A 27,637-nucleotide genomic window follows, 5' to 3' on the forward strand; every position below is an offset into this window, starting at 1 on the left:
ATATCCCTAATGGCTGAGTCCTTCGTGAAATGGGAATTGAAGCTTGCTTTTTTTTTTTTTTTTTGGCATCTTCATTTTCCAGCACCGGACATCAAATGCTATTCTTATTTTTGAATATTGAATTACAATTTAGTTCTCAAAATGCTTCAGTGTATTACATTGCTGAGATACCATATTTTTCGGACTATAAAATGCACTGGACTATAAGACGCACCTAGATTTAGAGGAGGAAAACAAGAAAAAAAATATTTTTTGGGCTCCACTCATCCTGCTTTCGCCATCTTTTGTATAAATATACAAAAGGATGAAGGCTATTGCTTAACGCATTGTAAGCCGCCCTGAGTCTTCGGAGAAGGGCGGCATATAAATCAAATTAAAAAAAAACAAAAAACATCATGCATGGCTTTCTAGGACAGTGATGGGGAACCTTTTTGACACCGAGTGCCCAAACTGGAACGTGCATGCATGTATGCGCATCGGAGCACCAGAAACCCAAAGACCAGCTGGGGTTTCTGGCACATGCATGTGCGCACGCTAGCTGGTCTTTGCACGCACCCGAGCACCGGAAACCCGAAGACCAGCTGGCTGGAGTGTGCATGCTGTTTTTTGGGCATTTTGGGGGCATTTTCTGGGCCATTTTCAGGCCGTTTTTTGAGCCGTTTTTGCCTGGGTTTTGGCCGTTTTCCGGTGCTCTGGTGCCCACAAAGACCAGCTGGGCGGCATGCCAGAAACCAGAAGAGCAGATGGCAACAGCGCGTGTGCCCACAGAGACAGCTTTGCGTGCCACCTCTGGCATGCGTGCCATAGGTTCGCCATCACAGTTCTAGGAGAACTTTTATTGAGTCATCTTAACAGAACCAGAATTGGGTTCAATATCTACACCAGGTGCCCTCAAATTACCAGTATACTGTACACCAGTTACTATCTCTTCAAGTCAGATCTCTTCCTGGATTTTACCTCAATTGCTTTGCATTTATAGATGGTCCTCGGCTTATAATCATTTAATTAGCAACCATTCAAAGTTACGATAGACCTCGAAAAAGCCATTTCGGACCCAGATTTGAAGTTACAATTACACCCTCCCCATTACGAGACCACATTTTGGGCACTCGGCAATCAGCTTGGCTCATGTTTATGGCCATTTGCAGCTTCCTATGGTCACAGGACTGCGATTTATGACATTTTTGATGGATTTCCAGTTTCTGCAAAAAAAAATAACATGCCATAGTGAACAACGGGCTTGCTTTATGACTGCCACAAACAAGTCATAAAATTGGGCTGGTCATGTGGTGACCTTAACAACCGTCATAACTTATAATCAAAATTGCAGGATCAATTGCCATTTTAAGCCGAGAACTACCTGTAATCAAGTGAAATCATAGCCCAAGATTTGTTTTTTTTCCAACGGGAATTGGCAATCTTCTGTGTCAATTTCCGGTTCCCATTCTTTCCTTGCTAATTTTCCTAAAGCATAAACAGCTGTTGTGATGAATGGCTTTGTTGTGATAGAAATCCTCATCTGCTCAAAAATTAACACACAAAAAAAAGTCTGCAAACTGTTACTAATAACTTTTGCAGCGATGTTAAAATTTAGTGCAGTGCTCGGAAGGGGATTGCTGGAAGGAAGAGGTTCTGTGGAAGGAAAGTATTATTAGACAGTCCACATCAGCAAAAGTGGGCTCAGTTAACGTTTTAGTGCTGACCCAAACACCTGTGTTGATGAGATTTTTATAATATATGGGAAAGGCTGAGCTGCTGAACAATGCCCCAAAGAGGCCAGTTTAATATTACAGTATAAATATCCTTGAGATGAGTGGATGCTATTAGTGGTAAATATTTTTTGAAAGGACCCATCAGATCTATTTACCTGCTCCCTTATGCCTTCTAAAAATGACCCATTTCCATTTGCATGAGTAACTTTATATTATAAACTACATTTTTGAAATATGGGAAGATTTCCGCAGTGGCCTTGTAGTTGCAGAATCCAATCTGAGTCGGTCATGGGGACCAGAGGTTTTGTCTTCCAAGCTTTCAGACTTGTGCTGGAGCCCATCTTCCTCTTCCCAGGCTAGAGAGAAGTTCCCTGAGGATGGGCTCCAGCACAAGTCAGAAGACAAAACCTCTGGTCCTGGTGACCGACCCAGATTGGATCTTGCAACACTATCCTGGGACATGTATATTCATTTTCATTAGTGACTTTGTATATTTTATGCCAAACTAACCGCTTCTGCTATGTTCTATTATTTTAAGGGTGGGCTCAGATGACCCACTTCAGCTAGCTACAGCTTACCTGGGAACTTCTCCAGCATTTTCCCCTCGCTCCAAGAGGAAATTATAATTTATATCTATGCTACTTTTGTTTTTATTTGTAAAAACAAAATTACAAATATGCCAAGCGTCTGAATTTTGATCACATGACTATGGGGATGCCATAAGTATGAAAAGGGGTCATAAGTCACTTTTTTAGTGCCATTGTAACTTCAAACAGTCACTAAACAAACTCTTGTAAGTCAAGGACTACCTATATACTATTTGTACTTATAATTTACTCTTGCCTTCTTATTGTCACCCTTTTGAGGCAGTGTCACATGCGGAACGTGTTCCTTTACAATCTCCTATTGCCATTTACAGCTAGGAGTAACTAGCTGTTACTCCTTCGTAGTGAAGATGCAGTGTGTAAAAGAAGCACACAGAATTTGCTGTGCATTTCTTGTCACCTGTGGCCTCCTAGCGTTCGCTAGAGCTACCCCAATTATCAAGGGAAATCACTCAGCAGTTATGAAAATAGAGAAAGGATCTCTTGCCCAAGTTGCTTGCCTTCTAGCATTAGCTACTCTCCCCCTCATCCCTTAAAGACTAAGGAATCTTTTCTTCCATTGAGTTCTATAGCGGTGTTTTTCAACCTCACAACTTTAAGATGTGTGGACTTCAACTCCCAGAATTTGGCTTTGCTGGTTAGGGAATTCTGGGAGTTGAAGTCCATACAACTTAAAAATTGCCAGAGTTGAAAAACACAATTCCTAAGGTTGATTGCAATAAAATTTGACACCAACACTTTCTTTGGCCTTTTTCCCTCTTTGCTTGCTTCTATCTCCTGGAGTCCCTGAGTGTAAACTCCTGCTCCCGAGCTCTGTTTGTCTGTTCGTATTTGTTTCTTGTGCTATACTTATTCTGATGACTTTGGCTCCTTGGGGTTACTTTATACTTGTCAGCCAATTTCCCAGGTTACGTCAAATCTGTTTTGCTTTACTGCCGTTGTGTAGCCTTTGGCAAGCTGGCAATCCTAACTGGTTCTCTTGCTGCCACATATAATTTTTTGGGGGGTGGGTGGGCTGGTATGTCATCACTAGGTATAAAAGGGGACTTTCCTGTCGCAATTTGTGGAGCTTAATCTCTCTTATTGCTACTGCTTGCATTCTTCCTTTGCTATTACACTTGCAAAAAAACCCCCCACTCTTTATTTAATGATGATTGCAGTAAGCACATGAGTCATATTCTGTGGGATAAACATATCTGAAGAATTGTGATATGTAACTATGGATAGTCCTCGATTTACGACCACAATTGAGCCCAAAATTTATGTTGCTGAGTAAGACATTTGTTAGATGAATTTTGCCCTATTTTACAACCTTTCTTGCCACAATTGTCTAGTGAATTATTGTACTTGTTAAGATAGTAACATGGTTGTTACACGAATCTGGTTTCCCCATTGACTTTGCTTGTCGGAAGGTCACAAAAGACGATCTTGGAAAACTCAACTTAGGAGAATCACAGCATACTGTGTCCCCCAGGGGTAAAATTCAGCAGGTTCTGACAGGTTCTGGAGAATTGGTAGTGGAAATTTTGAGTTGTTTGGAGAACCAGCAAATACCACCTCTGGCTGGCCCCAGAGTGGGGTAGGAATGGAGATTTTGCAGTATCCTTCCCCAGCCACGCCCACCAAGTAGTAAAAAAATTTGAATTCCACCACTGGTGTCCCCCCTTCCCGCCCCCAGTCATCCCATTTCTCTCTGCTTTCATTTTTTTCCATTTTATGATTTTAATAAGTTACCAGATATTGTTTATTTTTTTTTCCTTCTATTACTTTATGGAAATATCCTGTGTAAATGCTCTCAATTGTTTTCCAAGTCCTGTGAAGCGCTACAAGGGGGAGATAGCTCTCCAACGAGCTAAGTCAGAAAGACAAGGACTCCATTAGGGTTAGGCCCTGAGTTTACATTTTCTCTAACCATCACAACAGATTTTGCAACTCTCTATGTGATGAACAAATCACAGCCTGCAGGGACCATCCGGTTCTTGCAAAATTAGCTATCAGCAAAAAGTGCAAGAAAGAAGCACAGCCTACTACATAATTCCATTCTCTTCAGATTTGGCCTACAAATACTGAGTCAAGGATCGATAGATGCATCCTTGAATCTTCCGTTAAATAAATCAGTGACCATACGCTAAGTATTGAGCAAAGTAACATTTGCCATCTCTCTCTTGGTTAATTTACTGGGGACTACATTGCAATGGAGAGGGTGCTGAAGCAAGAGAAGAATAAGTAAAAAAGTAAAGTTCCTTGTGTTTTTATCTATCCTCAGTAGGAAGCCATCAGAGATTAGAGACTGGCAGAATTTAACAGATGTCTGAATTCAGCACTTGCAGAGGAGTTTTGAAATTAGACCAAAGACTGCATGAAATTAGTCTGAAGGGCATAATTGCCTTGAAATCATAAGTTGTTTAATAATGTTGTAAGGAATGGGGATGGTGTATTACAAGACTGGAGAACTGAACCACAGAAACATTGAAAATGAGCCTCAACCCCATGAACCATGAGTAATAGTGAGTAATGTTGGGAATTGTAGTTTGGCAGCATTTGAAGTTCCACAGATTGTCTATTCAAAGTGTTAAACAATAAATTGTCTTTCTTTTAAGTAATCTTTTATTTTACCTGAGAGCAAAATGTAAGTAAATCATAAATGTTCTTACTGCTGATATATCTAGTTACATTTTAAAATTTGATGGCACTAAGTTTTTGTTTGATATATCCGTCTTATTTTCTTTCTTGAATTATTTCCTGAGACTGTCTACAGTAAATGACAGTGCTTTCTTTCTTCTCACTATAATACAACATGAATGGCCAAACCAATTTTTTTGCTGACTAGGGGAAATTCATATTTCATTCTTTCAGGAATGAGTAACCACTAGTCCTCCAGATGTTGATGACTAGAGCTCCCATTTTCCCTCACCATTGGCCAATCGGACTAGATTTTATGGGATTTGGAGCGCAGTAGCATCCAAAGGGATGTTTGGTCTTAACCTTGTTATTACATGAACCTCTGTTCAAATTGAACAGAATAAGCATTGGTGGAACTATTTGACATCAAGGCTTTTTCCTCAGATACAATATTTCTGGAGAGGAGAGCTATATCAGAGTACCTTGCTGAGAGGATACCTCTGCTAGACAACTGCCGCCGCCTAGTTAATTGCCTGTCACTGCTACATTTACATTTCCTAAATTAGAGGAATTAATAAAAACTTCAAAAGCTTTGACACTTCATTTCATGCATCAACATGATTTTTTAAAAACTATTCAGCTGCAGCAAAATATTTAACACTTGTCAGGTATATTTGTTGAAACTTAACTCTCTCCTCCTCAGTTGAATTTGAATTAGTTCTGAGGAGAAGCGCCATTGCTTGGCAGATGGGCCAAGCAATGGCGCTTCAGAGTGGGCAGATGGGCCTTCAGAGTCATCACTTGAGTATGGTTGAACCTTCCATATACTTACAATATAACAATATTGAAATATTCAGAAACTGTACCTCAGGATGGTGTATGGTTTTGATTTATAAATGATGCTTGTTCCTGAATCTTGGGGGCAGGGGGATTGGAAAGATCTAGATAAAGATAGAAAATTATATTCAAGTTATTATTATTATTATTTATTGAATTTGTATACCGCCCTACTCCCGAAGGAATCAGGGCGGTGAACAGCCAAAACAGTCGTCTGCTAGTAATTGTGGACTGTCAAAGAAGTCTGTTGCATAACACAATCAGACCAATATTTTCAGATGCTTTTACATATGGTCTAACAATGGCTAACATCCCTATCAATTTAGCCACTTGATTGAGAATTTATGGATTTAGGATGATTTAAAGCAATTAAAAGCTAATGTGTTTATTAGCCCTTTTGGCAAAAAGAGTCTTAATTGTAAGTGCTACAACCATTAGAATATATCTTGAGTTTCTTTGGGGAAGGTGAGGGAATTTTTCTATCCTCATTTCTAGCTTGTTTTATATTATATTAAAACAACATTCAACAATTGTTTTAAACTCTACAAATTACACAGAGTCATTGATGATAACTGAAGTAATCCATCCATCCTCCTTTTTTTTCAGAGAGTAAATTATGATTCTAATATACTTTGCTGATATTCTGACTTGGCAAAATGCTTAGTTTGTACAACATGCTGGGCACATAGAAGACCCTATTTGGCAGGTTGTGTTAACAGCTTCATCAAACCTGTCTGAAGAAACACAACCAGCACAAATCCTATTGCACCTTAGTATGAAGTATGATCCCAATGTAGAACTTGCATCAATGAATATGTTTAATGTCATGTTCATACAACATAGGTCATAGTTTGAATAACCGATTTGCTCAAATTTGTTGACTTTGCCAAGCCAAAAAATCCCTTTATGACTTAGAGTGCTATATGGATGAGGCTTGTAGTTGTACTTATTTACAAATTAAATCAGGATTCAGGGGGTAACTTTACCACAGTAGCCAAATTAAGACCGTTAATTCAGGACCCGGCCGAGTGAGGGCTGTCTATGGCACTGCCTGATGTGCCCGCAACCTCGATGCCTCTCCCGTCCGCCACAGAGAAAGGCTCCAGTTCTTTCTAACCGAGCACTTCACGTTAGTCTTTCCTTCTTTTCCTTTTCAGTCTCTGCTTCTGCAGCTCCAGCTCCGTTAGGCTTCTCTCCCACCCTCACTTTCTGCCAGGGTGAGGAGCCTGCCTCCTAGGCTGCCCCGCAAGACACCTGATCCCACTGGGGCTGCCCCAATTGGCAAACTCTGGCGAACTCTGTGCTGGGACGACAGCAAGTGTGCCCACAGAGAGATCTGTGAGTGTCCCCTCTGGCACACATGCCATAGGTTCGTCACCACTGGTATAGGGTCTCCTGCTCAAGCAGGGGGGTTGATTAGAAGACCTCCAAGGTCTTTTCCAACCCCGTTATTCTCTGTTCTACTAGGGATCAGTATAGTAGTATTTCTCAAGTTGTTCTCCAAATATGCTAGGCATTAGGTCATAGCTAATCCTAACCATGGTTTAGTTTATTGAATAAAACCCACCTGACTGGGACACCACAACATACCATACATAATTCATGATTTATAAACCACAGAGGCTGGGTTTATTATATAACATATTTGAACCTCTTGTAATCCATAACCAGCAGAATAGAGCTAAGGTAGTGGCAGGGTGGATAAAAATCAATGATTTTTTTTTTAAAAAATCAGATTTTTTTGATTAAAATCGGATTTTATTGATTTTTATCGAATTTATTTTAATAAAAAACTTTTGGGGTAAAAATCTATCGTAAGATAAGTTTTCTATTTAAAATACATAAATAATTTAGTTTATTCAGCATGAAATGGAGTTTAGTTATGTAGCAGGAGGCTGTATATTCTGCAACACTGGGACTATCGGTGAGTCAACAGTGGGTCAAAGGAGTAGCAGAGATGACAGTTGCTCTTTAAAAATTATGATTTAAATCGAGTTGATTTAAATCAAGCCTTTTTACTAGTGATTTAAATCATGATTTAAATTGTGATTTAAATCAACTTGATTTAAATCAAATCCACCCTGGGTAGTGGAATTATCCTCATGATGGAGATAATAGCGTATCTAAAGAATAATTGTCAGATCATAACGGAAGGATAATTGGATCGGGAGGCTTTCTAACTCTCCTTAGAGTATTTTCAGAATGTGATAAAATGGGGCTTGGCATTCATTTTCTGCACTTGGCTTTTTTTCACTAAGGTAGCACAGGTGTGGATAGCATTCTAGCAGGGGTGGGTTCTAAATTTTTTTACTACCGGTTCTGTGGGTGTGGCTTATTTTGTGGGTGTGGCTTGGAGGTCATGTGACTAGGTGGGCGTGGCTAGCTGGTCAAAGTCATTTCTGGAAGGTCCTCGCACTTACGACCAGTCCTCGCACTTATGACCCGACTCATTTGTTTGCTTTTAACACTGATCAGCTGTAGGACGGCCCTTTGAAGCCCTGCGGCAGGAGTTTATAAACAGTTTTTTTCCCTCTAGTCATCAGCTGGGACTCAGGAGGCAGCAATAGATTGGGGGTGGGACCAAATAAAAGGTAAGAATAACGTGGGTGGGTGGGGGGTAGGAGGGCGGGGGGAGAGAACCGGTTCGGTGATGTCATATCGTCACCGCTACTGGCTCAGCCGAACCGGAAGGAACCCAACACTGCATTCTAGGTATACCAGCCTAATTTATTTCCATTCATACATTTGGAAAAGAGAAAGGGTATAAGGCAGGGTCTACAACCATGGCAACTTTAAGACCTGCGGACTTCAACTCCCAGAATTCCTCAGCCAGCTTTGCTTTGCTGGTTGAGGAATTCTGGGAGTTGAAGTCCACAGGTCTTAAAGTTGCCAAGATTGGAGACCCTTGATATAAGGGACTCCCAAATCTTTCCCCTGTGTTTGTGAACCTGGATAGGGATTTACAGTTTGGTTTTGCCTTTTGATAGGAATCCTTGACAGAAATGATGAAAGAGGGCATATTTGAACAGATGCCCCTTTAAAAAAAGAAAGTTTTTGTAAGTTTATTATTTTCTGTTGGGATTTGTTAAACTAGAAAGCACACGCTTCCAGTTGATTAAAGATGGTGAGTAAGTCTAATAAGTGCTCCCGAAAGTAGTTGTTAAGTCTATAGAGCAAAGTTGTGTTCTGTGGTTAGAGACTGAGACTTTGGAGCAAGCTCTTTTTATTGCAGAAAAGCAATCTTGTCTCTTAATAACCTCTATGCTGACCCTTCACGGAATAATTTATGGCCAAGTGCAACCTGGTTTGCCGTTTTTTTCCAGCTTATTGATTTCTTACTGGGCCTAAAGAAATAGGACACTCCCCCCCCCCCAGTTCCTCCTTTTGATCACAGGGTGCTTTTGAATATTACTTTTTTTTGCTGCTTTTGTGGATGTATTTGTGCATTACGGTAACTCCTGGAACATCTGTTATTTTTAAGAGTCACAATTACTCTTTCTGCTGCCAAATGCTTAGTGCAGTAGCTTTGGGTTGCCTCTGTAGAATTTATACTGCTTCTTACATTGCACGAAACATAAATCATGGCTTACCAAATGTGCTGGCTTCATATATTATGCTAAACCACAAGCAAGCAAACCATACCATGGCTTAATGCAATATATGGCTAAGACTACAAGTATTGCTGGGAAGTTAAGCTAGTAGGAGTTAGCATTCTTTTTATGTTTTTTAATTTCTTAGAATATTGAGATCGGCAACTGAAATGAGGTGCAATGAAGTATTCCAAGTATGCCACTAGTTATCCCTGACAGTCCAGCCATGATCTGCATGCATAATTCAACATTTGGACATTGGTTCTTAGTTACAACTAAAAGATACCTGCTCAGAATTGAAGAGCCTTGTTTATTTTTTGCAAATTTGCAGAGATTCATCATTACCTAGCTCCCTTCTCTCTGCATAAAATATGAAATGCCAACCTAAGGTATCACACTAGAAAGCCAAAGGCAATTTGAATATCTTGTCATATATGTGTGGCCATGTCTTTTTGTGCTTATCGCCACTGTGTGGATCGAATAATTTTTTTCACCTCAATCCCTAGTGAAAGTATGAAAGGGTTTATTTAACTTTTTTGAACTCCTGGGTAGTTGAATTCTCTGTGGTTAGAAAGTGTTCTCTGCAAATCTGAAATCAATTAATGACATGTTTAAAGAGTTGAAAATAGTCTTAGTGTACTACAAAGTACCTTTTGTAAATCAAATGAGATCCATTGCTCAGTCTTACAGATAGTCTTTGCTTAATGCCTGGACTTTAATTAAAAAAAAAAGCCTCCTAGAAGAATGAAATATTTTGAGAAATATTTAAAAAGGCAGAATATTATATTTCCCTAGAGGAGAAACATGTTTCTAAAGACAGAAACCAGCTCCCTGCCCCCAGCGGATATTTGGTGCCCATTAAGTAGGACTGGGTCAGCCTATCTACAAAACAAAAGATCTTCAGCTCCAGGTTGATGGGATTAAGACATGACCCTCCAGGACATAATCTAGTAGCAGAGCTCACCACATTGCAAAATCACCTGGGGACAATGCATCACCCTCCAGGCTTCAACCAAACTTCTCAAACAACTATAGGGTTACCCCTACAACAGCCAATAGAACACATGTTCTTGAACAGGAACAGGAAGCTCAAGGGCAAGGCCCAAGAGAGGGTATAAATAACCCCCTCTCAACTCAGCTTCCCAGAACCATGTGCTTGGTGGTTCTGCTTCACCATTAAATCATCTTTCCATGTTTCTAATGTTTTTTTCTCCCGATTTAGAACGGAACCAGATGGATATTTCTTTCAACACCATCCTTGAAGTATATGTTGCACATACCTCTGGTCACATGATAGCATTTTGGGCGCTTGCAAATGGCTTGCATTTATGACTGTCATGGTCATGTGAGTTCAGTTTGTGACATCTTTTGCCATTTTCCAGCAGAAAAAGCAAAACATGTCAACAGAATATGCTGGAAACGCTCAACATCTTGGTGGATGACATTGCTTTTTCAAATAGATACAGTATTCCTCAAAATTTTGGGAAGAATCTGTTTTTTTTTAAAAAAACAAACTTGGTCATATAAATCTTAACAGAAGGCTTACATACCATACTACCTTTGTGATTTGATCACTTATTTCTGACTTTTAATAGATTTAAATGAAGAGGAACACAATATAGAAGTTTAAGAGCTGTGTATGACCCAAAGTTTGTAGTCCACTGTTTTTAGGGTGTGGAATAGGCAATGCTTACCTGAATCTGTCAATGAAGAAATTGGGGAGTATTTGAGCCAAAGTCCCAAGACCGAAGGTGAGGCATTGGCATGAAGATAAAAGGACAGTGGTTTATTTTTGAGATCTATGTGCTTAGGCTGCCCTATCCCATATGATCAGCATGCAGCCTTCTTCATTTAGTTTAATTATGTGTGCTGTCATCATGTGAACCTGGAAAAAAAATCAAACTAGATGAGGACCTCGTTCAATTCTAATTGGTTCACAGGTTTTGATATTGTTATTTCACTTGTGAGCGGAGATTGTATGCATTGATTCAGAAAATTCATCGTTCTGCTTGTTCATTGATACATGAGAAATAGGTTGGAGCAGGACAAATCATATCCTTTTAAAGGTAAATATAAAGGTAAAGGTTCCCCTCGCACATATGTGCTAGTCATTCCCGACTCTAGGGGGCAGTGTTCATCTCCGTTTCAAAGCGAAGACCCAGCGCTGTCCGAAGACATCTCTGTGGTCATGTGACCGGCATGATTAAACACCAGAGGCGCACGGAATGCTGTGACCTTCCCACCAAAGATGGTCCCTATTTTTCTACTTGCATTTTTTATGTGCTTTCGAACTGCTAGGTTGGCAGAAGCTGGGACAAGTAATGGGAGCTCACCCCGTTACGCGACACTAGGGATTCGAACTGCTGACCTGCTGACCTTTCAATCGACAAGCTCAGCGTCTTAGCTACTGAGCCACTGCGTCCCTTTAAAGGTAAATACCATCTTGCAAAACTGACCCACCACAGTCTACAAATGGTTTTGTACAGGAACAGTGGCTGCCCAGTTTAATTGTCTCACTTTAAGACTAGCCAAAGAATACCCAGCTGGAGGTAGAAGCTCTGTTGGGGCATTTTCTCATTTCTGATCTTGGGAGACTGAACTCCACCTGGCCTCCCTTGTCCCCGAGCGATGCATTTTGACTGTGAATGTGGCCAAAGGCTCTTTGGATGAAGTCGTTCGGTGTGCTTAAGATTTTTCTCCAGCCTCAACTCATCAGCATTGAGAAGCTGCGTTTAGACAAGTGCCAAGTAATGAGAACAGCCCTGAAGTGCAGGTTGCTGGAGGGTCTAATTACACCTCGAGTTATGCTGCTTTTTTTCCTCACTTCCTTTTCTCCCATCAAGATGATGATTAGCCCTATTTATAGGGGCACTGGTTTTTACTATTCAGTGCACTGCACCTTATGCCAATCAAATCAATATCATCTGCATTTTTGATTACTGCTTAATAACACCACTGAACATAGTTTAATTAAAGGAGGATAAAAATAGGCTTTATCTCTCTCTTCTTCGTCTGACATACCTGAGTATCTGCTGCTGCCTCGCTTACACAAAATAAATACATCTTGCTTGCTTGCCTGCCTTGGAGACTGGCACATCCTTACCATGGAGAACTGCTAAATCAGAGCTTATTCTGCTCTTTTGCAAGATAGTTTGATTTCTGTTCCAAAGCCCAATGCATAATGCTGTTGTCAGTAGACATAATATATATGAAGGATGCAGGGGTGCTATTCAGCAGGTTCTGACAGGTTCTGGAGAACTGGTAGCAGGAATTTTGAGTAGTTCAGAGAACCGGCAAATACCACCTCTGGCTGGCCCCAGAGTGGGGTGGAAATGAGGATTTTGCAAAATCCTTCCCCTAGGAGTGGGGAGGAAATGGGGATTTTGCAATAGCCTTCCCCTGCCACGCCTACCAAGCCATACCACGCCCACCAAGCCACACCCACAAAAAAAAATTGAATTCCACCACTGGAAGGATGTGTCTATGGAGATTCTCAATCATCAAGGTCATGATAGCCTCAAAGGTGCTTTCCAGAAGGCAACTGGACTTTCTTGGGTTCTTTTTCCTTGAAAACATTTTGCTTGAGATGAGATACAATGCAGGTGGTCCTCGACCTATGACCACAGTTGAGCCCAAAATTTCGGTTGCCAAGTGACACATTTGTTAAGTGAGTTTTGTTCCATTTTTACGACCTTCCTTGCCAAAGTTGCTAAGTGAATCATTGCAGTTATTAAATTAGTAACACGGTTGCTAAGTGAATCTGGCTTCCCCACTGACTTTGCCTGGCCAGAATAATTTCAACGAAGAGAATAAGAATTGTGTGATTCTGACGTGGTACCAACAATGTTATATTTTATTTGATGCAACAAAGAATAAAGAAAATCACACGGGCAAATCAGATTTTTAAAGGCAACGAAACAAAAATAGGTCTTCTAGTCTTTGATGTTGACATGGGTAGTCATTACCAATAATAGGAGAAATTGCTTGTGGACAATAAGGAACTATCCCAGATGGCCTTCACATTGAATTATATGAGATTAATGGGGGTTGTTCAACATTTGGAGAAGCCAATCAAGGAGAATATTTGTAGCTCAGGGTTGAAACAATGGGTCCCTGGTGCTCTCTGAGCTGGGTTGTTTTCATGCAGATGTTTCATTACCCAAACTAGATAACATCTCCAGTACCATAGTCACTACCATTGATGATGTTACCTAGTTTGGGTAATGAAACATCTGCAAGAAAACAACCCAGCTCAGAGAGCATCAGGGACCCATCATCTGGAGAAGCACACTTTGTCTCTGTTCTGGAGATACCTGTTTTGAAGGTTTTCTTGTTGCAAATACCTGGTAGAACAATCTGTGTTCCCTTCTAATTTAAAAATGAAAGAAATGTGAGTTCCTGGAATCAAATAGACTGTTGGTTTCTTTGCAGGTGAAGATGTCCACTATGACCCAGAAGTATTTCCTGGAAGGTCAGACATATTCTGTTCCCCTCATCCAACCTGACCTCCGCAGGGAAGAAGCTATTCATCAGATAGCAGACACCCTTCAATATCTGCAAAAAATCTCAGGTGACATCTTCAACAGGTAAGGGTCGCTTATATTAGAACCCCAGAAGGAGAAAAATGACATGTTTGTGTGTTTTTCTTCAGGACGTGAAGAAAACTGCATAGTCAGTTGGTCTGGTTTTTTGTTTTTGTTTTTTCTTGTCTTCAGTAGTGGATCAGTAGCTTTGAAAGTAGCTCTGTGAGTTCTCATTTGTCTAAGTACGAGAATCTTGAAAGAATTCTCATGGGTGTTGATGGTAAGAGTGCAATTTTCCAAATATAGCTGACTTTGGAAAGAGGGATGTAATTTAGATTTGATATATGGTTTGTTAGTATTGGGGGCAGGTTTAACCATTAGATTGGGGCTATGATATATTACTGTTGCACCAGCAACTATTGGGTGGTTTATTATCATATTGTGTCTACAGCTGCATGCAAACCACAGTTGCAACCTTGGAGCTACAGATAGGCTGAAAATTATTCAGAAAGGGGTAGCCAGCATGACTAGGAAGCTAGGAACCCAAGGAAAGATTCCAGTACAGTATTCAGGGGTGCTTAAACCTGGCCCATGGGGCTGGCCTGGAAATATCAAAGGACTGGCCCACAGTGCTTCTGCTGTCCTGTTTCTGGCCGGCAGAGTGTTGCAGGAGGCCCGGATTACAATGAAGTAAGTGCTTGATGTGGATAAAAAACAAGCAATATCCTATGTTAATACTAGAGTTTAATGCCAGATTTTACATACTGTAGGTCCATTTAATCTACAATCAGCAATCTGTAATTGACAGCCATTTCTATTTACTATCCTGGAAATTTACCTCTGCTGTTAGATTTTGTATTATCATGTAATTTATGCCTGGAAAACCAATTTACTATTAAACAATGGGGTATAAATTTAGAAATAAAAAGTTTAGTAGAGTATGAAGAATAAGTAATAAATGTTTGCCAGTAATATCTGGTAGAAGAGATAGAAAAATGATTATAGTAAAGAACTGTGGAAAGAAAGAAGAGAAGGGGGAAAAATGCATCTCGAGCCTGTGTCAAATGCCCACCATGGCCACGCCCACCCCGGCCACACCCACCCACACCCAGCCCTCCAAGGTCAAACATAACCCTGTTGCAGCCCTCATTGAAATCGAGTTTGGCACCCCTGCTCTGAAGGATCTTCTGCTATGCCACAGGTCTTGATTCTCTTTCCTACTTAATATCCACATAAAACCATTGGTACCAGGCTCAAAACCAAGAACGACACATGGTGATTCTTTCAAGCTGAGTTATTTACTCAGAGTTATTTTCATACCTATAGACAAAATCCTGCCAGACCAAGCAGTTTCCTGTCTGCATCTACAATATACTCTGAACTATTAGGGAAGGACTATCTTCACTTTTTCTTTCAAATATAACATCAGGATGAGTTACCTCTTCTGGAATGCACCCCCTTCTCTTGGGAATCCAGCTCCTTACCACATTTCATCACAATTGGGGGAGTATAGTGTCACTTGTCATTAGTATGTCAGTACTAAGCTTGACTTCAGGTTGAACAAAGTCAAGGTACTGTTAGGGTCTGGAACAGATTTAGGTTCAGTCATAGCATGATGGAAAGACAGTAGGGTTCAGAAATGATACAAAACCAGTAATATTCCATTTTGAATATTCATGCCAAACTGGTTTGTAATCTGGGAGTCCCATGGATTTACAACTATTGTTCAAGGAGCAGCTGGCAACTATGGCAGTGAGAATCTTTGCTGTGTTATGTTTTGTATTCAAGAGGCTCTTTCTTCAAGTCTGTCATGCCATGGCCACCTCTTAGATGGACTGTTGCAATAAATTGCAATACACTTCCCCTTGAAAATCCTTTAGAAGCTGTATCTGGTCCACAATATGGTGGGCTTACTTATTAAAGACCTCCTCCTTTCATCAGCAAAACAGTGTTGGTTCAGAAGCTGGACTAGAGTTACTTGGTAACTTCAAGAGTTAGGTTGTTACCTTTAAAGTCCTTCATGACCTAGGTTTCTGTGGAACTGCCTAGGCCCAGTATCATCATCTGATAATATCCAAATAGGAGGGCACCTCTGGGGAGTGTTATTATCAAGGACCAATGGAGTGGCCTTTCTCTTCATTGCCCCCTTTTCTGTAGAACAATTCTGCTAAGGTTTTAGAAAGCCATTAAGACCTACCTATCTCAAAGGGTCTTGGGTTACTGGCATGAGCATGGACCGTTCCTGCATTGGTTCTCTTGTTTGGTTGTAGTTGGTTTTGCTGTCCCTTGGAGTGGTATTTGGTAAGATGAGGTTATTTTGTTACATCCAGTACTTTAATCCTCTTACTATAGTGGAAACCCATTTACACGCCAACTCATATACAGTTGAAATGGCATGTGACCTTTAGCGCCACACAATTATAAAACTTAGTTTTCTAGGTGGCCTTTACATTTTAAAAAATATTGTCCCCTTTTTTTCTCCTTAAAAACAAGGAGCTTAATGTCAGATGTAAATAAACCATATAGATACATTTCTATAACATTTAGGAGAAAGCAAATTAACTTTTAGAATGTTCTCCTTACTTGGGCAAGTTGTCTTATAAAACACCAAAATGCAAAAAGTTAAAATTCAGAGGAAATAATGACTATGATATTCCAATGTATAGATAAGATTACCCTTCTGGTTAATGCCTCCTAGGGGCAAATAGCAATTAATTTTGTGACCCAGAGGTAAATGTAAGCACAAATTTTAAATCCTGTTCTAGTCTGTGCAATAAAAATAATTAAAAATCTTATTAAATAATAACCTCCCAAATGTTAATAATTCTAACTGTTGTTGCAATCCAGAGAGCGTCACCCTTCTCTTGGGTCACCATTCTTCAGAAACCTCTAAGAAGATTGCAAAACTCTTTATCAATAGCTATAAGCTGTTAGACATGGTCTGGTTTCTCCAACAGGCTGTTAACTTCCATAAAATTTTCATATACTTTATCCATATAAAGATAACCAGGTTGGAGTGTTTTAATTTCTTGGCATTTTAGCAATCTTCCATTCTTGTACTTCTCTTAACATGCCTGTCATAATCAAACCTTGGAACACCAGCTCGGTTCTGCTCTCACTCTTGAGTACACGTATGACTGTAATTATTAATTCTTTCCAACAATAGAAGAGACTCCATCAGGTCTTTTGTTTCCTTTGCCTTGCCCTGGAGCTTTGCGATATAATTAATAATGATTTGGTAATTATGCAGGCCTCTGTTTTAAAAGTTTCGCAACCTTGGGTGTTCCATGCCAATCACAGGGGGAAACTTTCAAGGTGAGGGACTCGCCATTTAGTAGAGAATGACCTTTTCTTCCTGTTTTCTTGAGATAAGGTGTCTAGATCTCACATTTTTTTGTTTTTGTAAAAAAAAAAAAAAAAAAGCTTCAGCTTATCAGAGGAAAACATTCCGTTTGAGGTATTAGAGTGAGAATTTGCTTCCTGAGATCATGGATCGGGAGTGCCTATGGTGAAACATGTTCACTGAATATGCCGAAAGAACTTGGGCCTAATATCAAACTGACACAACAGCTCTTTGGAACAAATGTGCAGTGAGAAGAGTTTTTTTTCCCTTGTGTTCTAAAATTTCCTTAATGTAGAAGCTTATTCCTGTCAGTGCGAGCAGCGAGTATCCCAAGGCTTTCTGCTTTCATTTTAAAAACAAAATTTCTCTGTCCCAGATCTCCAACATGGTGCCTGTGGGCACCAATGTGACTCATAGACAACGATGTTCCCTGTAGGCTCTTCCCTTTACATCTGCTGAGATGCCTACCCCCCACCCTCTAGTATGTGGAGGACTCAACTCAATTATTTCCAGAACGTTAATACCAACATACATTTCCAATTGTAATTATTTTTAAAACCTTGCTTTGCATTGCTTATCTTGGGTTTTCGCCTCTTTTTCCTTGGTCCTTTAATCCATTCTGATTCCACATCTTGTTTAGGACAAATGTTCTTCAACATTGAGAAATTAAATTTATCCTCCTTTTGAGGGGGGGAGACGCAATATGTCAGTCAATGATGGACAGCCCCCCCCCCAAATGATGTGATAAACAAAGTGCTTTTGACCCCAATCGCAAAAACAATATTTCATTTTAGTTGGTCGTTCATTTTAATTGTGAACTAATTAATGAAAATTGTCAACAGAAAGGGTATTGGAAACCTCAGGGAAAAAATATGGCGGGTTGAACTTCTGAGATGATAAGAGTCTTGAGTTATCTCTAAAACCCTTACATGTGGCCTCCAGACTTGTCCAAAATTTTTGCCAGTTGCAACTTTTCTTGTAGGAAATAACTAAATATATTGTAAGTGATCCTATTTGCTAACCCCCTCCCCCCCACTCCTGGCACATGATGGCCTGGTAGGCCCATTTTTCTTTCTCACCTGGCTCCAGATCCTCTCTGTGCATCTGGGGAGGGTGAAAACAGCCTTCCCCACTCCCTCGGAGGCCCTCCGGAAGCCTGAAACGGCCCATTTCCCAACTCCCCAGGGACAGGAAGTGACTTTTTTGCTGTCCCCAGCCTCCAGAGATTCCTAGAGACTCCATTTCAGGCCTCCAGAGGGCCTCCCCAGATGCATAGAGAGGATCTGGAGCCAGGTGAGAAAGAAAAACAGGCCTTCCCCATCCCCCCCCAGGCCCTCCAGAGGCAAGAAACAGCCTGTTTCCCTACTTCTAGTGGGTCAGAAGGCCCGAAAATCAGTTGGCCGGTGCACGCATGCGCCAGAGCTAAGCTGGCGTGCCCACTGATATGGCTACGTGTGCCACCTGTGGCACGCGTGCCATAGGTTCACCATCACGGATATAGAGTCTCCTTGACTCGAAGACCTCCAAGGTCCCTTCCAGCTCTGTTCTTATTGGATTGAAACTGCTGTTAGAAAGGAGAGGGAAAAAAATAAAAGGAAGAAAATTACAAGAGATGGTAACTTTCACCAGAAATTATCGTATGGCAACTACCAGTCTCTTGGTACTTCTGTCACATCCTTCAAAAAAAAAAGTTCTACTTGCAGGCTGCTATGACAGGTTTTTTTTAAAAAAAAAAAAAAAGTAAAAAAAAAAATTAAGGACTGTTTGCCTATTTATATTGCAACAACAACCGGGCTTCCCCACCATAGTTAATCTTACGCTCTGTTGGTATGGTTTAGTATTTATTATTTTGCCATTCATTCAGCCCTGAAGGAAGAGATTCAGAGAAGTCACTTCACTTTACAAGCATGATTTCAGTCAGAGATTTAGTGGTGTGTGAACTGTCTTGAGATATCACACTCGATGGCTTGAAATATCTATTGCTGAGAACTGCTAGCAATAAAGTGGAAGAGAGAAAGATCTGCTCTTCACACTTGGCTGGTAGATTACAACTTCTCTCTGCCGTCTTCTCTTTCTTGGACTAAATTTACTTTAGTTAATTAGTTTTGCTTGAAATTAGAAAGTCTTGAGAGAGATGGTGGTGGTGAAAAGTCTTTTGTTGGCTAAGTAATTGAAAAAAAGCAAAAACTCAGTACTTTGAGGTAAATAAAATCTGTCATGTGTCTGAAGAGAAATGAATTAGCTCTACTTTTTTCTAGCTGGCTTGTAAAATATGAAGACAGTTCAGTTTTAAGAATATGTCAACAAAACCCAAAATATTATGCTAAACTATGGTCTATGTGTTCCTAATAAACTATAGTTATCTGGGTTTACCCAATATTCTAAGCCATAAAGCAAGGTTTGCAAACTCCAGTGGTTGGTTTCAGATAACAAAACCTCCAAAACAAAAACAAAAAAAGTTGCCTTGACTGCATTCAGGCTTTTTTTAATGTTAAATTATAGAGTGCCATGTAGACAAGTATTACATCCTTTTAAGTTTTAGAATGAATTAAAAAAGTGGGAATGCGCAAAGAATAAGGAAGCTAGTTAAAATGCAGAAAGCAAAACATGTAGGCAGATCAGCAGGCAGAAACGACGTCAAACAGCAAAATAAGAACCTGGAGGATTAGAGGGAGATAAATCAAGAAAAAAGGGCATTGCAGTACAGTTAGTCCTCAACGTATGACCACAACTGAGCCCTACATTTCTGTTGCTAAGCGAGATAGATGTTAAGTGAGCTTTGCTCCATTTTACGACCTTTCTTGCCACAGTTGTTAAGTGAATCATTGCAGTTGTTAAAGTTAGTAACATGGCTGTTAAATGAATCTGGCTTCCCCATTGACTTTGCTTGTCGGAAGGTCCCAAAAGATGATCACGTCACCCTAGGACCGTGATGGTGAACCTATGGCACGTGTGCTAGAGGTGGCACACAGCGCTCTCTCTGATGACACACGTGCTGTCACCCCAGTTCAGCTCTGCTGTGCATGCATGCGCGCCTCCCGCCAGACACCTGGTCTTCGGGTCCGTGCATGGGTGGGGGGAGTGTGGGGGGCACGTGCTCATGTGGGGGGCACATGCAGGGGGCGCGGGCAGGGTGCACATACGGGGGGGCAGGGCACATGCACAGGGGGGCAGGGGGCATGCACGGGGGCCACGTGCACATTGCATTTGGGTGTTTGGGCGCACACGCATGCGCGGACTTTGGGCACTCAGTCCGGAAAAGGTTAGCCATCGCTGCCCTAGGACAATGCAGCCGTCATAAATACAAGTCGGTTGCCAACCTCTGAATTCACGTGACCATGGGAATGCTGCAACAAGTTGTAAGTGTGAAACTTACAATCTTTTCAGTCACTTTTTTCAGTGCCATTGTAACATTGAATGGTCACTAAAGGAAGTGTTGTAAATTGAGGACGTCCTGTAATCTAGAAGGGTTGTAGACTTCATGAAGGAAAAGGTTGCAAAAATTTGCACAGGAGGACAAGGCAAGCTTGGGGAAGGATAAACAAAGAGGACTCAAGCATTCCAGCAGTTATAACTGCAGAATTTCAACATTTGTATACGTCTGTGGCAGGACTGCATTCCAAAGAACAGTGGGTAGGATCTAGTTAACAGTTAAAATTAATTTCATTTACTTTTAATTAAAAATGAATATAATTACTTTCCAGTCGTATATTTAACCATTTCTCCCCTTCTGTCACTTCAAAAATTGCAATTTGATTACACTCAAAGCATTTGGGGACTGCGCACCACAAGCTCGCTTGGACTTGTAATGACTATTTAAATGTTCTGTTAACCTTTTCCATACAAGTGGGGAATATGTGAAAAGTTAAAGTTCCCTTAACTCAATCGTAGTGTTACAATCACATGCTACTAAATGTGCTTATAATAAAAGAGGAGTAAACGTTTGTGGGGCTTCTTAAATCAGATTGTTCATGAAATGCTATATTGAGATACCTTTCGTGGTAGATCTATAGCAGCGTGAGATCATTTCCCCCCCCCCCCAGAATGATAGATTTTGTGCATTTATATAACTACCTGCTCGATATTTCCAAGTCAATTTTATGGGCTTTAATTCGTCAAACAGTCAGATGGGATCTTTCCTTGTTTTGCTGCACTGGTTGCATCAATACAGAAGTGACACTCAAGGTTATGAGCTGAATTGCTAACAGTAGTGAGAAACCTCTTCAGTTTCTCTCCCAGATCAACTCAGGCTCTTATCATGATTTTAGCTACATCTTAGAAATTTATTTTTGGCACAGAGAATTACATGTGGAAAGGGCTGTGCAGCCTCCGGTAGCATAACATTTTCTAACTTAACTGTGTTATTAGAATTGCCTACGACTGGGGCTAGCGGCTTCTGGGTGCCATATTGAAGAAAACTGCAAACACCTACTCAGTGACATTCTTGGAATATATTACAAATAGTCTTCAGTTAACTGGCTCATAATTGGACAGTATTGGATCATTCAACTGGATGGTTTATATCAGCTCTTATGTTTAGTATTCTCTTTTTTTAATACCAGCTGCTGAACTCAAAAAATCATTAATCCGGTCATAGTCTGCTGATGGCTGCCTTCGTGGTGCTATAAGTTGTCTCAGCTTAATCATCCCCATCAGTCATTTTCCTCTGAAGTCCTTCCAGTTACTTGCAAACCAATTTTAATATGTATTCTGTATTTCTCAGAATTGAAACATGATTGACAGACAGCTTTTAAAGGAAGTATTAATGGACTTTCATTGTAGCATCTGCGGCTCCAAATGATAACTAACCTGTCAACTCTGTTCTGCGTTACTTAGAAATGTCAGAATGAAGCCCTGAGTCACACGGAAAGACTCTGTGACTTGTCTGCCCTCCACCATAGCATTTGAAGGGCTCTTTGTGGTATTCTGTGTAGACTCCCAATCCAACTTGTATTCTCTTCCAGATAAGGAGCTGAGAGTAGGGATTAGCTTGGTTAATTTAGGAAAGCTTTCGTAGGAAAAGGGGCAGGAAACCTTGGAAACCCCACCAGGGGTTATAATGGATGAGAAGCTAAACGTTTTCAAAGGAAAAAGCAAGGAAGTTCTGTGGCCTTTTGGAAAAAGCCCCTTTGGGACAAGCCTGGAGACGAGAAGTTTGAAAATTAAATGACAGCAAATCAGTTACCCATATTTTTCGGAGTATAAGACGCACCTTAGTTTTTGGGGAGGAAAATAGGGGGGAAAAAATTCTGCCTACTAGGTATTCATCTGGCTAGCGTCCTTAGCCTGGTCAGCTTCAGCACATTAGTTCGCCCGCTGGTTTTGAGGTTGGGGCTGGTTGGGGCTAAAAAACAGCTTCTAAAGCACAGCTGATCGTCGGAGGGAGCAGCAATTAGAAAAGCAGGCAAAGTGTGGAAGATCGCTTCGCTCGCATTGGGGCTGAAAAACAGCTTCAAAAGCACAGCTGGTCATTGGAGGGAGCTCGAATGACTAAAGCAGGCGAAGCGCAGAAGGGGTAAGAGAAGGCAGCAGCTGTTCCGGGGAGCCATTTTGGGCACTGCACGTTGAGTTTTCAGCCTCCAAACGTGTCATGTTTTGGGGCGGCCATCAGCAGTGATGTGCTTTGGCGATCCCCGCAGCCTTGAAGGGCTCTCAAACGGAACATTTGGAGGTTGAAAATGCGATGCACGGAGCCCAAAAACACAAGCCATTTTTGGTGGCAATCTCTGCAGCCAGGAAGAGGACGCGCGGAGGCCGAAGGGTGGGGGCCAATGGGTGGGCAGGGCTACGTTCAGATTATAAAACGCACCCAAATTTTCAGCCTCTTTTAGAGGGGAAAAAAGTGCATCTTATACTCCAAAAAATATGGTAAATTGTCTAATGAAGACTTACAGAGTTTTATTGGTTGTTGAAAAGGGACTGTTAACTGAGAAAGAGTGGCTGGTGATTCCCAAGTGGTGGTTTTTGGTACTTCTGGTGGTTCATTTGATCCTAAATGGGGGGAAGTTGGGAAAAGACTCTGTGAAGAGGAAAAGCACTTTAAGACTAATCAGTAACCAAAGCAAATGGCATGTTAGATGCCAGAAGACAGACGGTAGATAAGAAGATCAAGATTTCCCAATCGGAGGGTTACCAATGGGATCCAGGCCAACTGTCAGAATAGCAATTGAGAGAGATGGAAAATTGCTAATAGATTCTCCTGTCTTAATTCAGATAGAAATAGTTCTACTATTTAGCAACATTGACTGGTGCAGGCACACTTGATACCCACATATCTTAAATGCATATTCGAATAAGTGATTCATGTTTAGAATAGCTTTCAGCTAAATGTTAGAGCGCCTTAGAAAAGAAACGATTGTCGCCCACACTTTGGAACCTGAGGGGGAGAATTATTCACCAAAGAATGCAAAACATTAGCTGGGGAACTAAAACTGTTTGACTATTCTGGTAAAGCTTAGCTGAACTTGCTCATTACTATGTCTGTTAAGCAAATGAGATCAGGGGAAAAAAATACACTAGAAAGCTTGTGGCCCTGCTTCTTTCAGGCAAATCCCTTGAACCCTTAAACTTATTCAAGGACAGCCAATGTTATGAGGGAATCCCTCTATGCTGCCCTCAGAAACTGAAACAGGATTTTTGTAGGGCAGATCATACAAAGAGTTCATTTTAAGTAGCTTTGGGCTTTTGAAATTTCTTTATAAGAAGGAGCTGTTTTGCAAGCAGCACTTGTATTTCGAAACTGACAGGGAAAGTGGTCAGAGAAAGATGTCCTTAGAACTGAATGAAACTTCCATTCTCCATTGCGCTGCTTAGAGAGTCAATTGAATGGGTTATCCTCATGTCATTGGTCAGAGACTGAGTTGAAATTAGTTTAAACACACCTCCTCTTCCAGTGTGGCTCCAGTTCATTAACTCAGTCCTGCCTTAGAAACATTTTCTTATCTAGCTCCTTTTCATGGACTCTCTAACTGGCATTTTTGGAGTACTTTAAAATCCTTTTTCTGTGTCTGTATCAAGATGTGCAGACTTCAATTCCCAGAATTCCCCAGCCAGCATGAGTTGACGTCCATGCATCTTCAAACAGACAAGCCTGAGATACACTGTCCTACAGAATGGATATTGCATTCAGTTGAAGGGCACCATTCCCTGATTACTTTCCTGGTTAGCTTCAAGATACAAAGTGCTGCTTGCAAAGCAGCTCCTCCTTATAAAGAGATTTTATAGGGCAAGAACATGTGGCACATGCTCCACGAGGTCTGTGCATAAGAGATTCTGTGCTGTGCATAGGCCTGCCCACGTAGAACCTGATAGCTTTGATCTTTACTTTTCCTGCAAGGCAATTTTGCACCTCCCAAAGTGGGACTGACTACTAGCAACTCAGCACCTGGAAATCAGGCTCAAGGAGTAATCAAAATGTGATAAACATTAATTAGTATAATAACCAATTGCTTAATGGAAGGAAAGAAGGAACCTTGATTATATTTTCTCAGGGGATTTTTTAACCGTCAACTTTTTGATTGCACTTACTCAGACTTCAAAGAGGAGGTGAAGAAGCTGTTTTTAAATCTGAAAATGAAAAGAGTAGAAAGCCAACAGTGGGAGGGGGATGTTCTACCCCTTCTGACAGATTGCTTGAACTTATTTGTCTGTGGGGCAAAAGCACACGCTGCAATTTGCTGCTGTTAAAACTTTTGAGATGAAGGTGGGACTGATAGACTTTTAACTGCTCTCCTAAGCAGCTCTAAACTGAAAGCATCTATTTCTTTTTCATGAGTTAATAAGAGTTTAGGCTTGGGGTTTATAGGATTGCTTTATCTTTGAAGGGAAAGGAGAGTGATATTCCTGGCCCTTTCCCTGGGGTCTAGGACAACTTGCTGAGGCCAACGTATCACGGCCATTTCACCATGGCCAACTCGCCGCTATCTCGCCGTGGCCAACTCATCGCAGGCCAACTCGCCACGGCCAATTCATCATGGGAACAACTCACCACACAATAAACTCAATGTTATCCATCACTGTTTCTTCAACAACATTTTCATTTTTGTCCATTTCCACAAAAATGGAAATAATTTCAAAGAAATGGTGGCGGATAACACTTACCACATTGAGTATGTCTCACATGGAATTATCCTATGGTGAATTGGTTGCAACGATTTGTCCCATGGTGAGTTAGCAGTGGCGAGATGACTGCAGCAAGTTGGCCATGGCAAGTTGTCTCATTCTGTCTCCTTCATCTGGGATATTCTTCATGGTCTTCTTTCTTCTAAAATGGGGAAGCGGTGCCCAAGTTACTACCATGAGTAAAAGGCTATGTCATTTTCCTCCACAAGGAGTTATTACATTCAACATTGGATTCCATTCTCTGTATTCAGAAATGATGCAGGCCATTTCCCCACCTCATCTTAATAGTCGCACTATCTACATAGAATCCAGCTAAACCACTGCATGTCATCTTCATTAAAATAATGAACTTGGGTAGGAAAAGGAATGGTATTTCATTGGTTTATTAGCCTCAATTCTCCATCCCACTATGAAAGTTAGATTGTGTTGCCTCATATTTCTGTTAGAAAAATGCAGGATAAGAATTCAAGGTGGAACGGGAAAAGTTCATATTTCAGAAATCAGCAAATAACTCTGCCCTGATGATTGAGCTTCTGCATTTGTAGTCAGAATAGTTGCAAAATGAAGGTGTATTATACACAGTGTATATACGTCTGAAGTATGTACATTCCCAAAGGTTCTTATGAAAACATTCTTGCATTGTGTGACTGATGAGTTCAAGATAATCTCAAGATTATCATGAACAGCAAGTGCCATCACAGCCAGAAAGACGTTTGTGCAAATTCATGCACCACTCGTATCTTTTCCAGGATCAGAATGACCTACTCAGGGTCATTCATGATGTAGTCACTTTGCATCTGGACTACTGTAATGCATTTTACATGGAGCTGCTTTCAAAGGCCAGTTGGAAGCTTCACCTGGTCCAGAATGAAGCTGCTCAAGCAGTTATGTGTACACCTTGGTTTTTCCAGGTAACATTTCTGCTTCACAAGCTCCACAAATTCCCATAATGTTTCTGAGAGCAATTCAAGATGCTAAAACCCCTTCATGGCTCAGGACCTGGATATCTGCATGATTACTTATCTTCATTTATGTCTGCCTGTCCTATTTTGATATAGTAAATCTGACCTACTCCAGGTCCATCAGTAAAACTGAGATCTTGGAGATGTAGTTTTTCTATGTCCAGCTCTGCTTTTGGAGCATTGTCCAAAATACCACACAGTCCAGGCCCTGCTGTTATTTAGGAAAGGCCTAAAATATGCCTTTTTTTTTGCAGGACCTAAGCCATACTGATTTGTTATTTTGCGCTGGTATTGGGATATTAACCTCTCAGTATTTATATCTCTTTTCCTTCCCTGATGTGGTAATGTGGTTTTCGTTTGGGTTTATTGTTTTTCTACTTTTAATATCTTAATGTGCTTTAAATTGCATGGACTCACTTCAGCAACAGAGGCAGCTTGTGCACTGAATAAATAAATAACAAAATAATGAGTGTGAATGTTGTTAAATTGAACTCAATGGTTATTCTAAGGTAATCACCATCTGTATTTGTTTCTAATGTTGAGCAGTACCGTAATTCCCTAATTTCCCACCCTTTCTCCCCCATCCCCCCCCATCCTCCTTCCCACAGTTTACTGTGGGAAGATTGACCAGAACTAGATTGCAAATGACCTCTTGCATGACTATCTCTTCAAGGCAAGTTGTGCTGGCTGGCCTGCCATTAAGTGTTGCCAAGCAATCTGGTACCGGTAGTCCTTGGGTTAAGACCTTAATTGAGCCTGACATTTATGGTCACAAGTTGTGATAGTCATAAAAGGGTCATCCGGTGATTTGACCTAATTTTATTGCCTTTTCAGCAACAAACAAACACAGTGTTTGTAAATGAACCTATTGTTCACTGTGTGCCATTTTTTTGCCCGAAACCAGAAATAAAACACCCTCATAAATCATGATCATTTGGCTCCCAGGGCTCTGCAAACAGCCGTAAGTGTGGGTCGGTTACCAAGTACCCAAAATGTGGTCATATGACTGTGGGATGGAACAATGTTGGAACTTCAAAAATGGGTCATAAGCAATTTTTGAGAGGTCCAGTATAACTTTATATGATCACTAAGCAACTGGTCATAAATTGAGGACTACCTGCATTTATTAATAGCAATAGCACTTATATCCCACTTCACAGTGCTTTACAGCCCTCTCTAAACAGTGTTACAGAGTCAGCATATTTCCCCTAACAATCTGGGTCTTCATTTTACCGACCTCATGAGGATGGAAGGCTGAGTCAACCTTGAGCTAGTGAGGATCGAAGGAATCGAACTCCTGGCAGTGAGAGCAGAGTTAGCCT

General features: G+C 40.8%; 1 protein-coding gene across 2 annotated transcripts in view; it reads left to right on the forward strand.

Annotated features, from left to right (window-relative positions):
* Window positions 1-27,637, forward strand: part of WASHC1 (WASH complex subunit 1) — a 68,101-nt gene that overhangs the window by 13,685 nt on the left and 26,779 nt on the right. For both annotated transcript variants that reach the window (XM_034402722.3, XM_034402721.3), the window contains exon 2: window positions 13,798-13,952. In XM_034402722.3, the coding sequence (XP_034258613.1) occupies window positions 13,804-13,952 (149 nt within the window). In that variant the 5' untranslated portion in view covers window positions 13,798-13,803. The remainder of the gene's footprint in view (window positions 1-13,797; window positions 13,953-27,637) is intronic.

This window comes from Pantherophis guttatus, chromosome 7, assembly GCF_059756535.1.
Source record: "Pantherophis guttatus breed Tessera chromosome 7, ASM5975653v1, whole genome shotgun sequence".
Classification (NCBI taxonomy): domain Eukaryota; kingdom Metazoa; phylum Chordata; class Lepidosauria; order Squamata; family Colubridae; genus Pantherophis; species Pantherophis guttatus.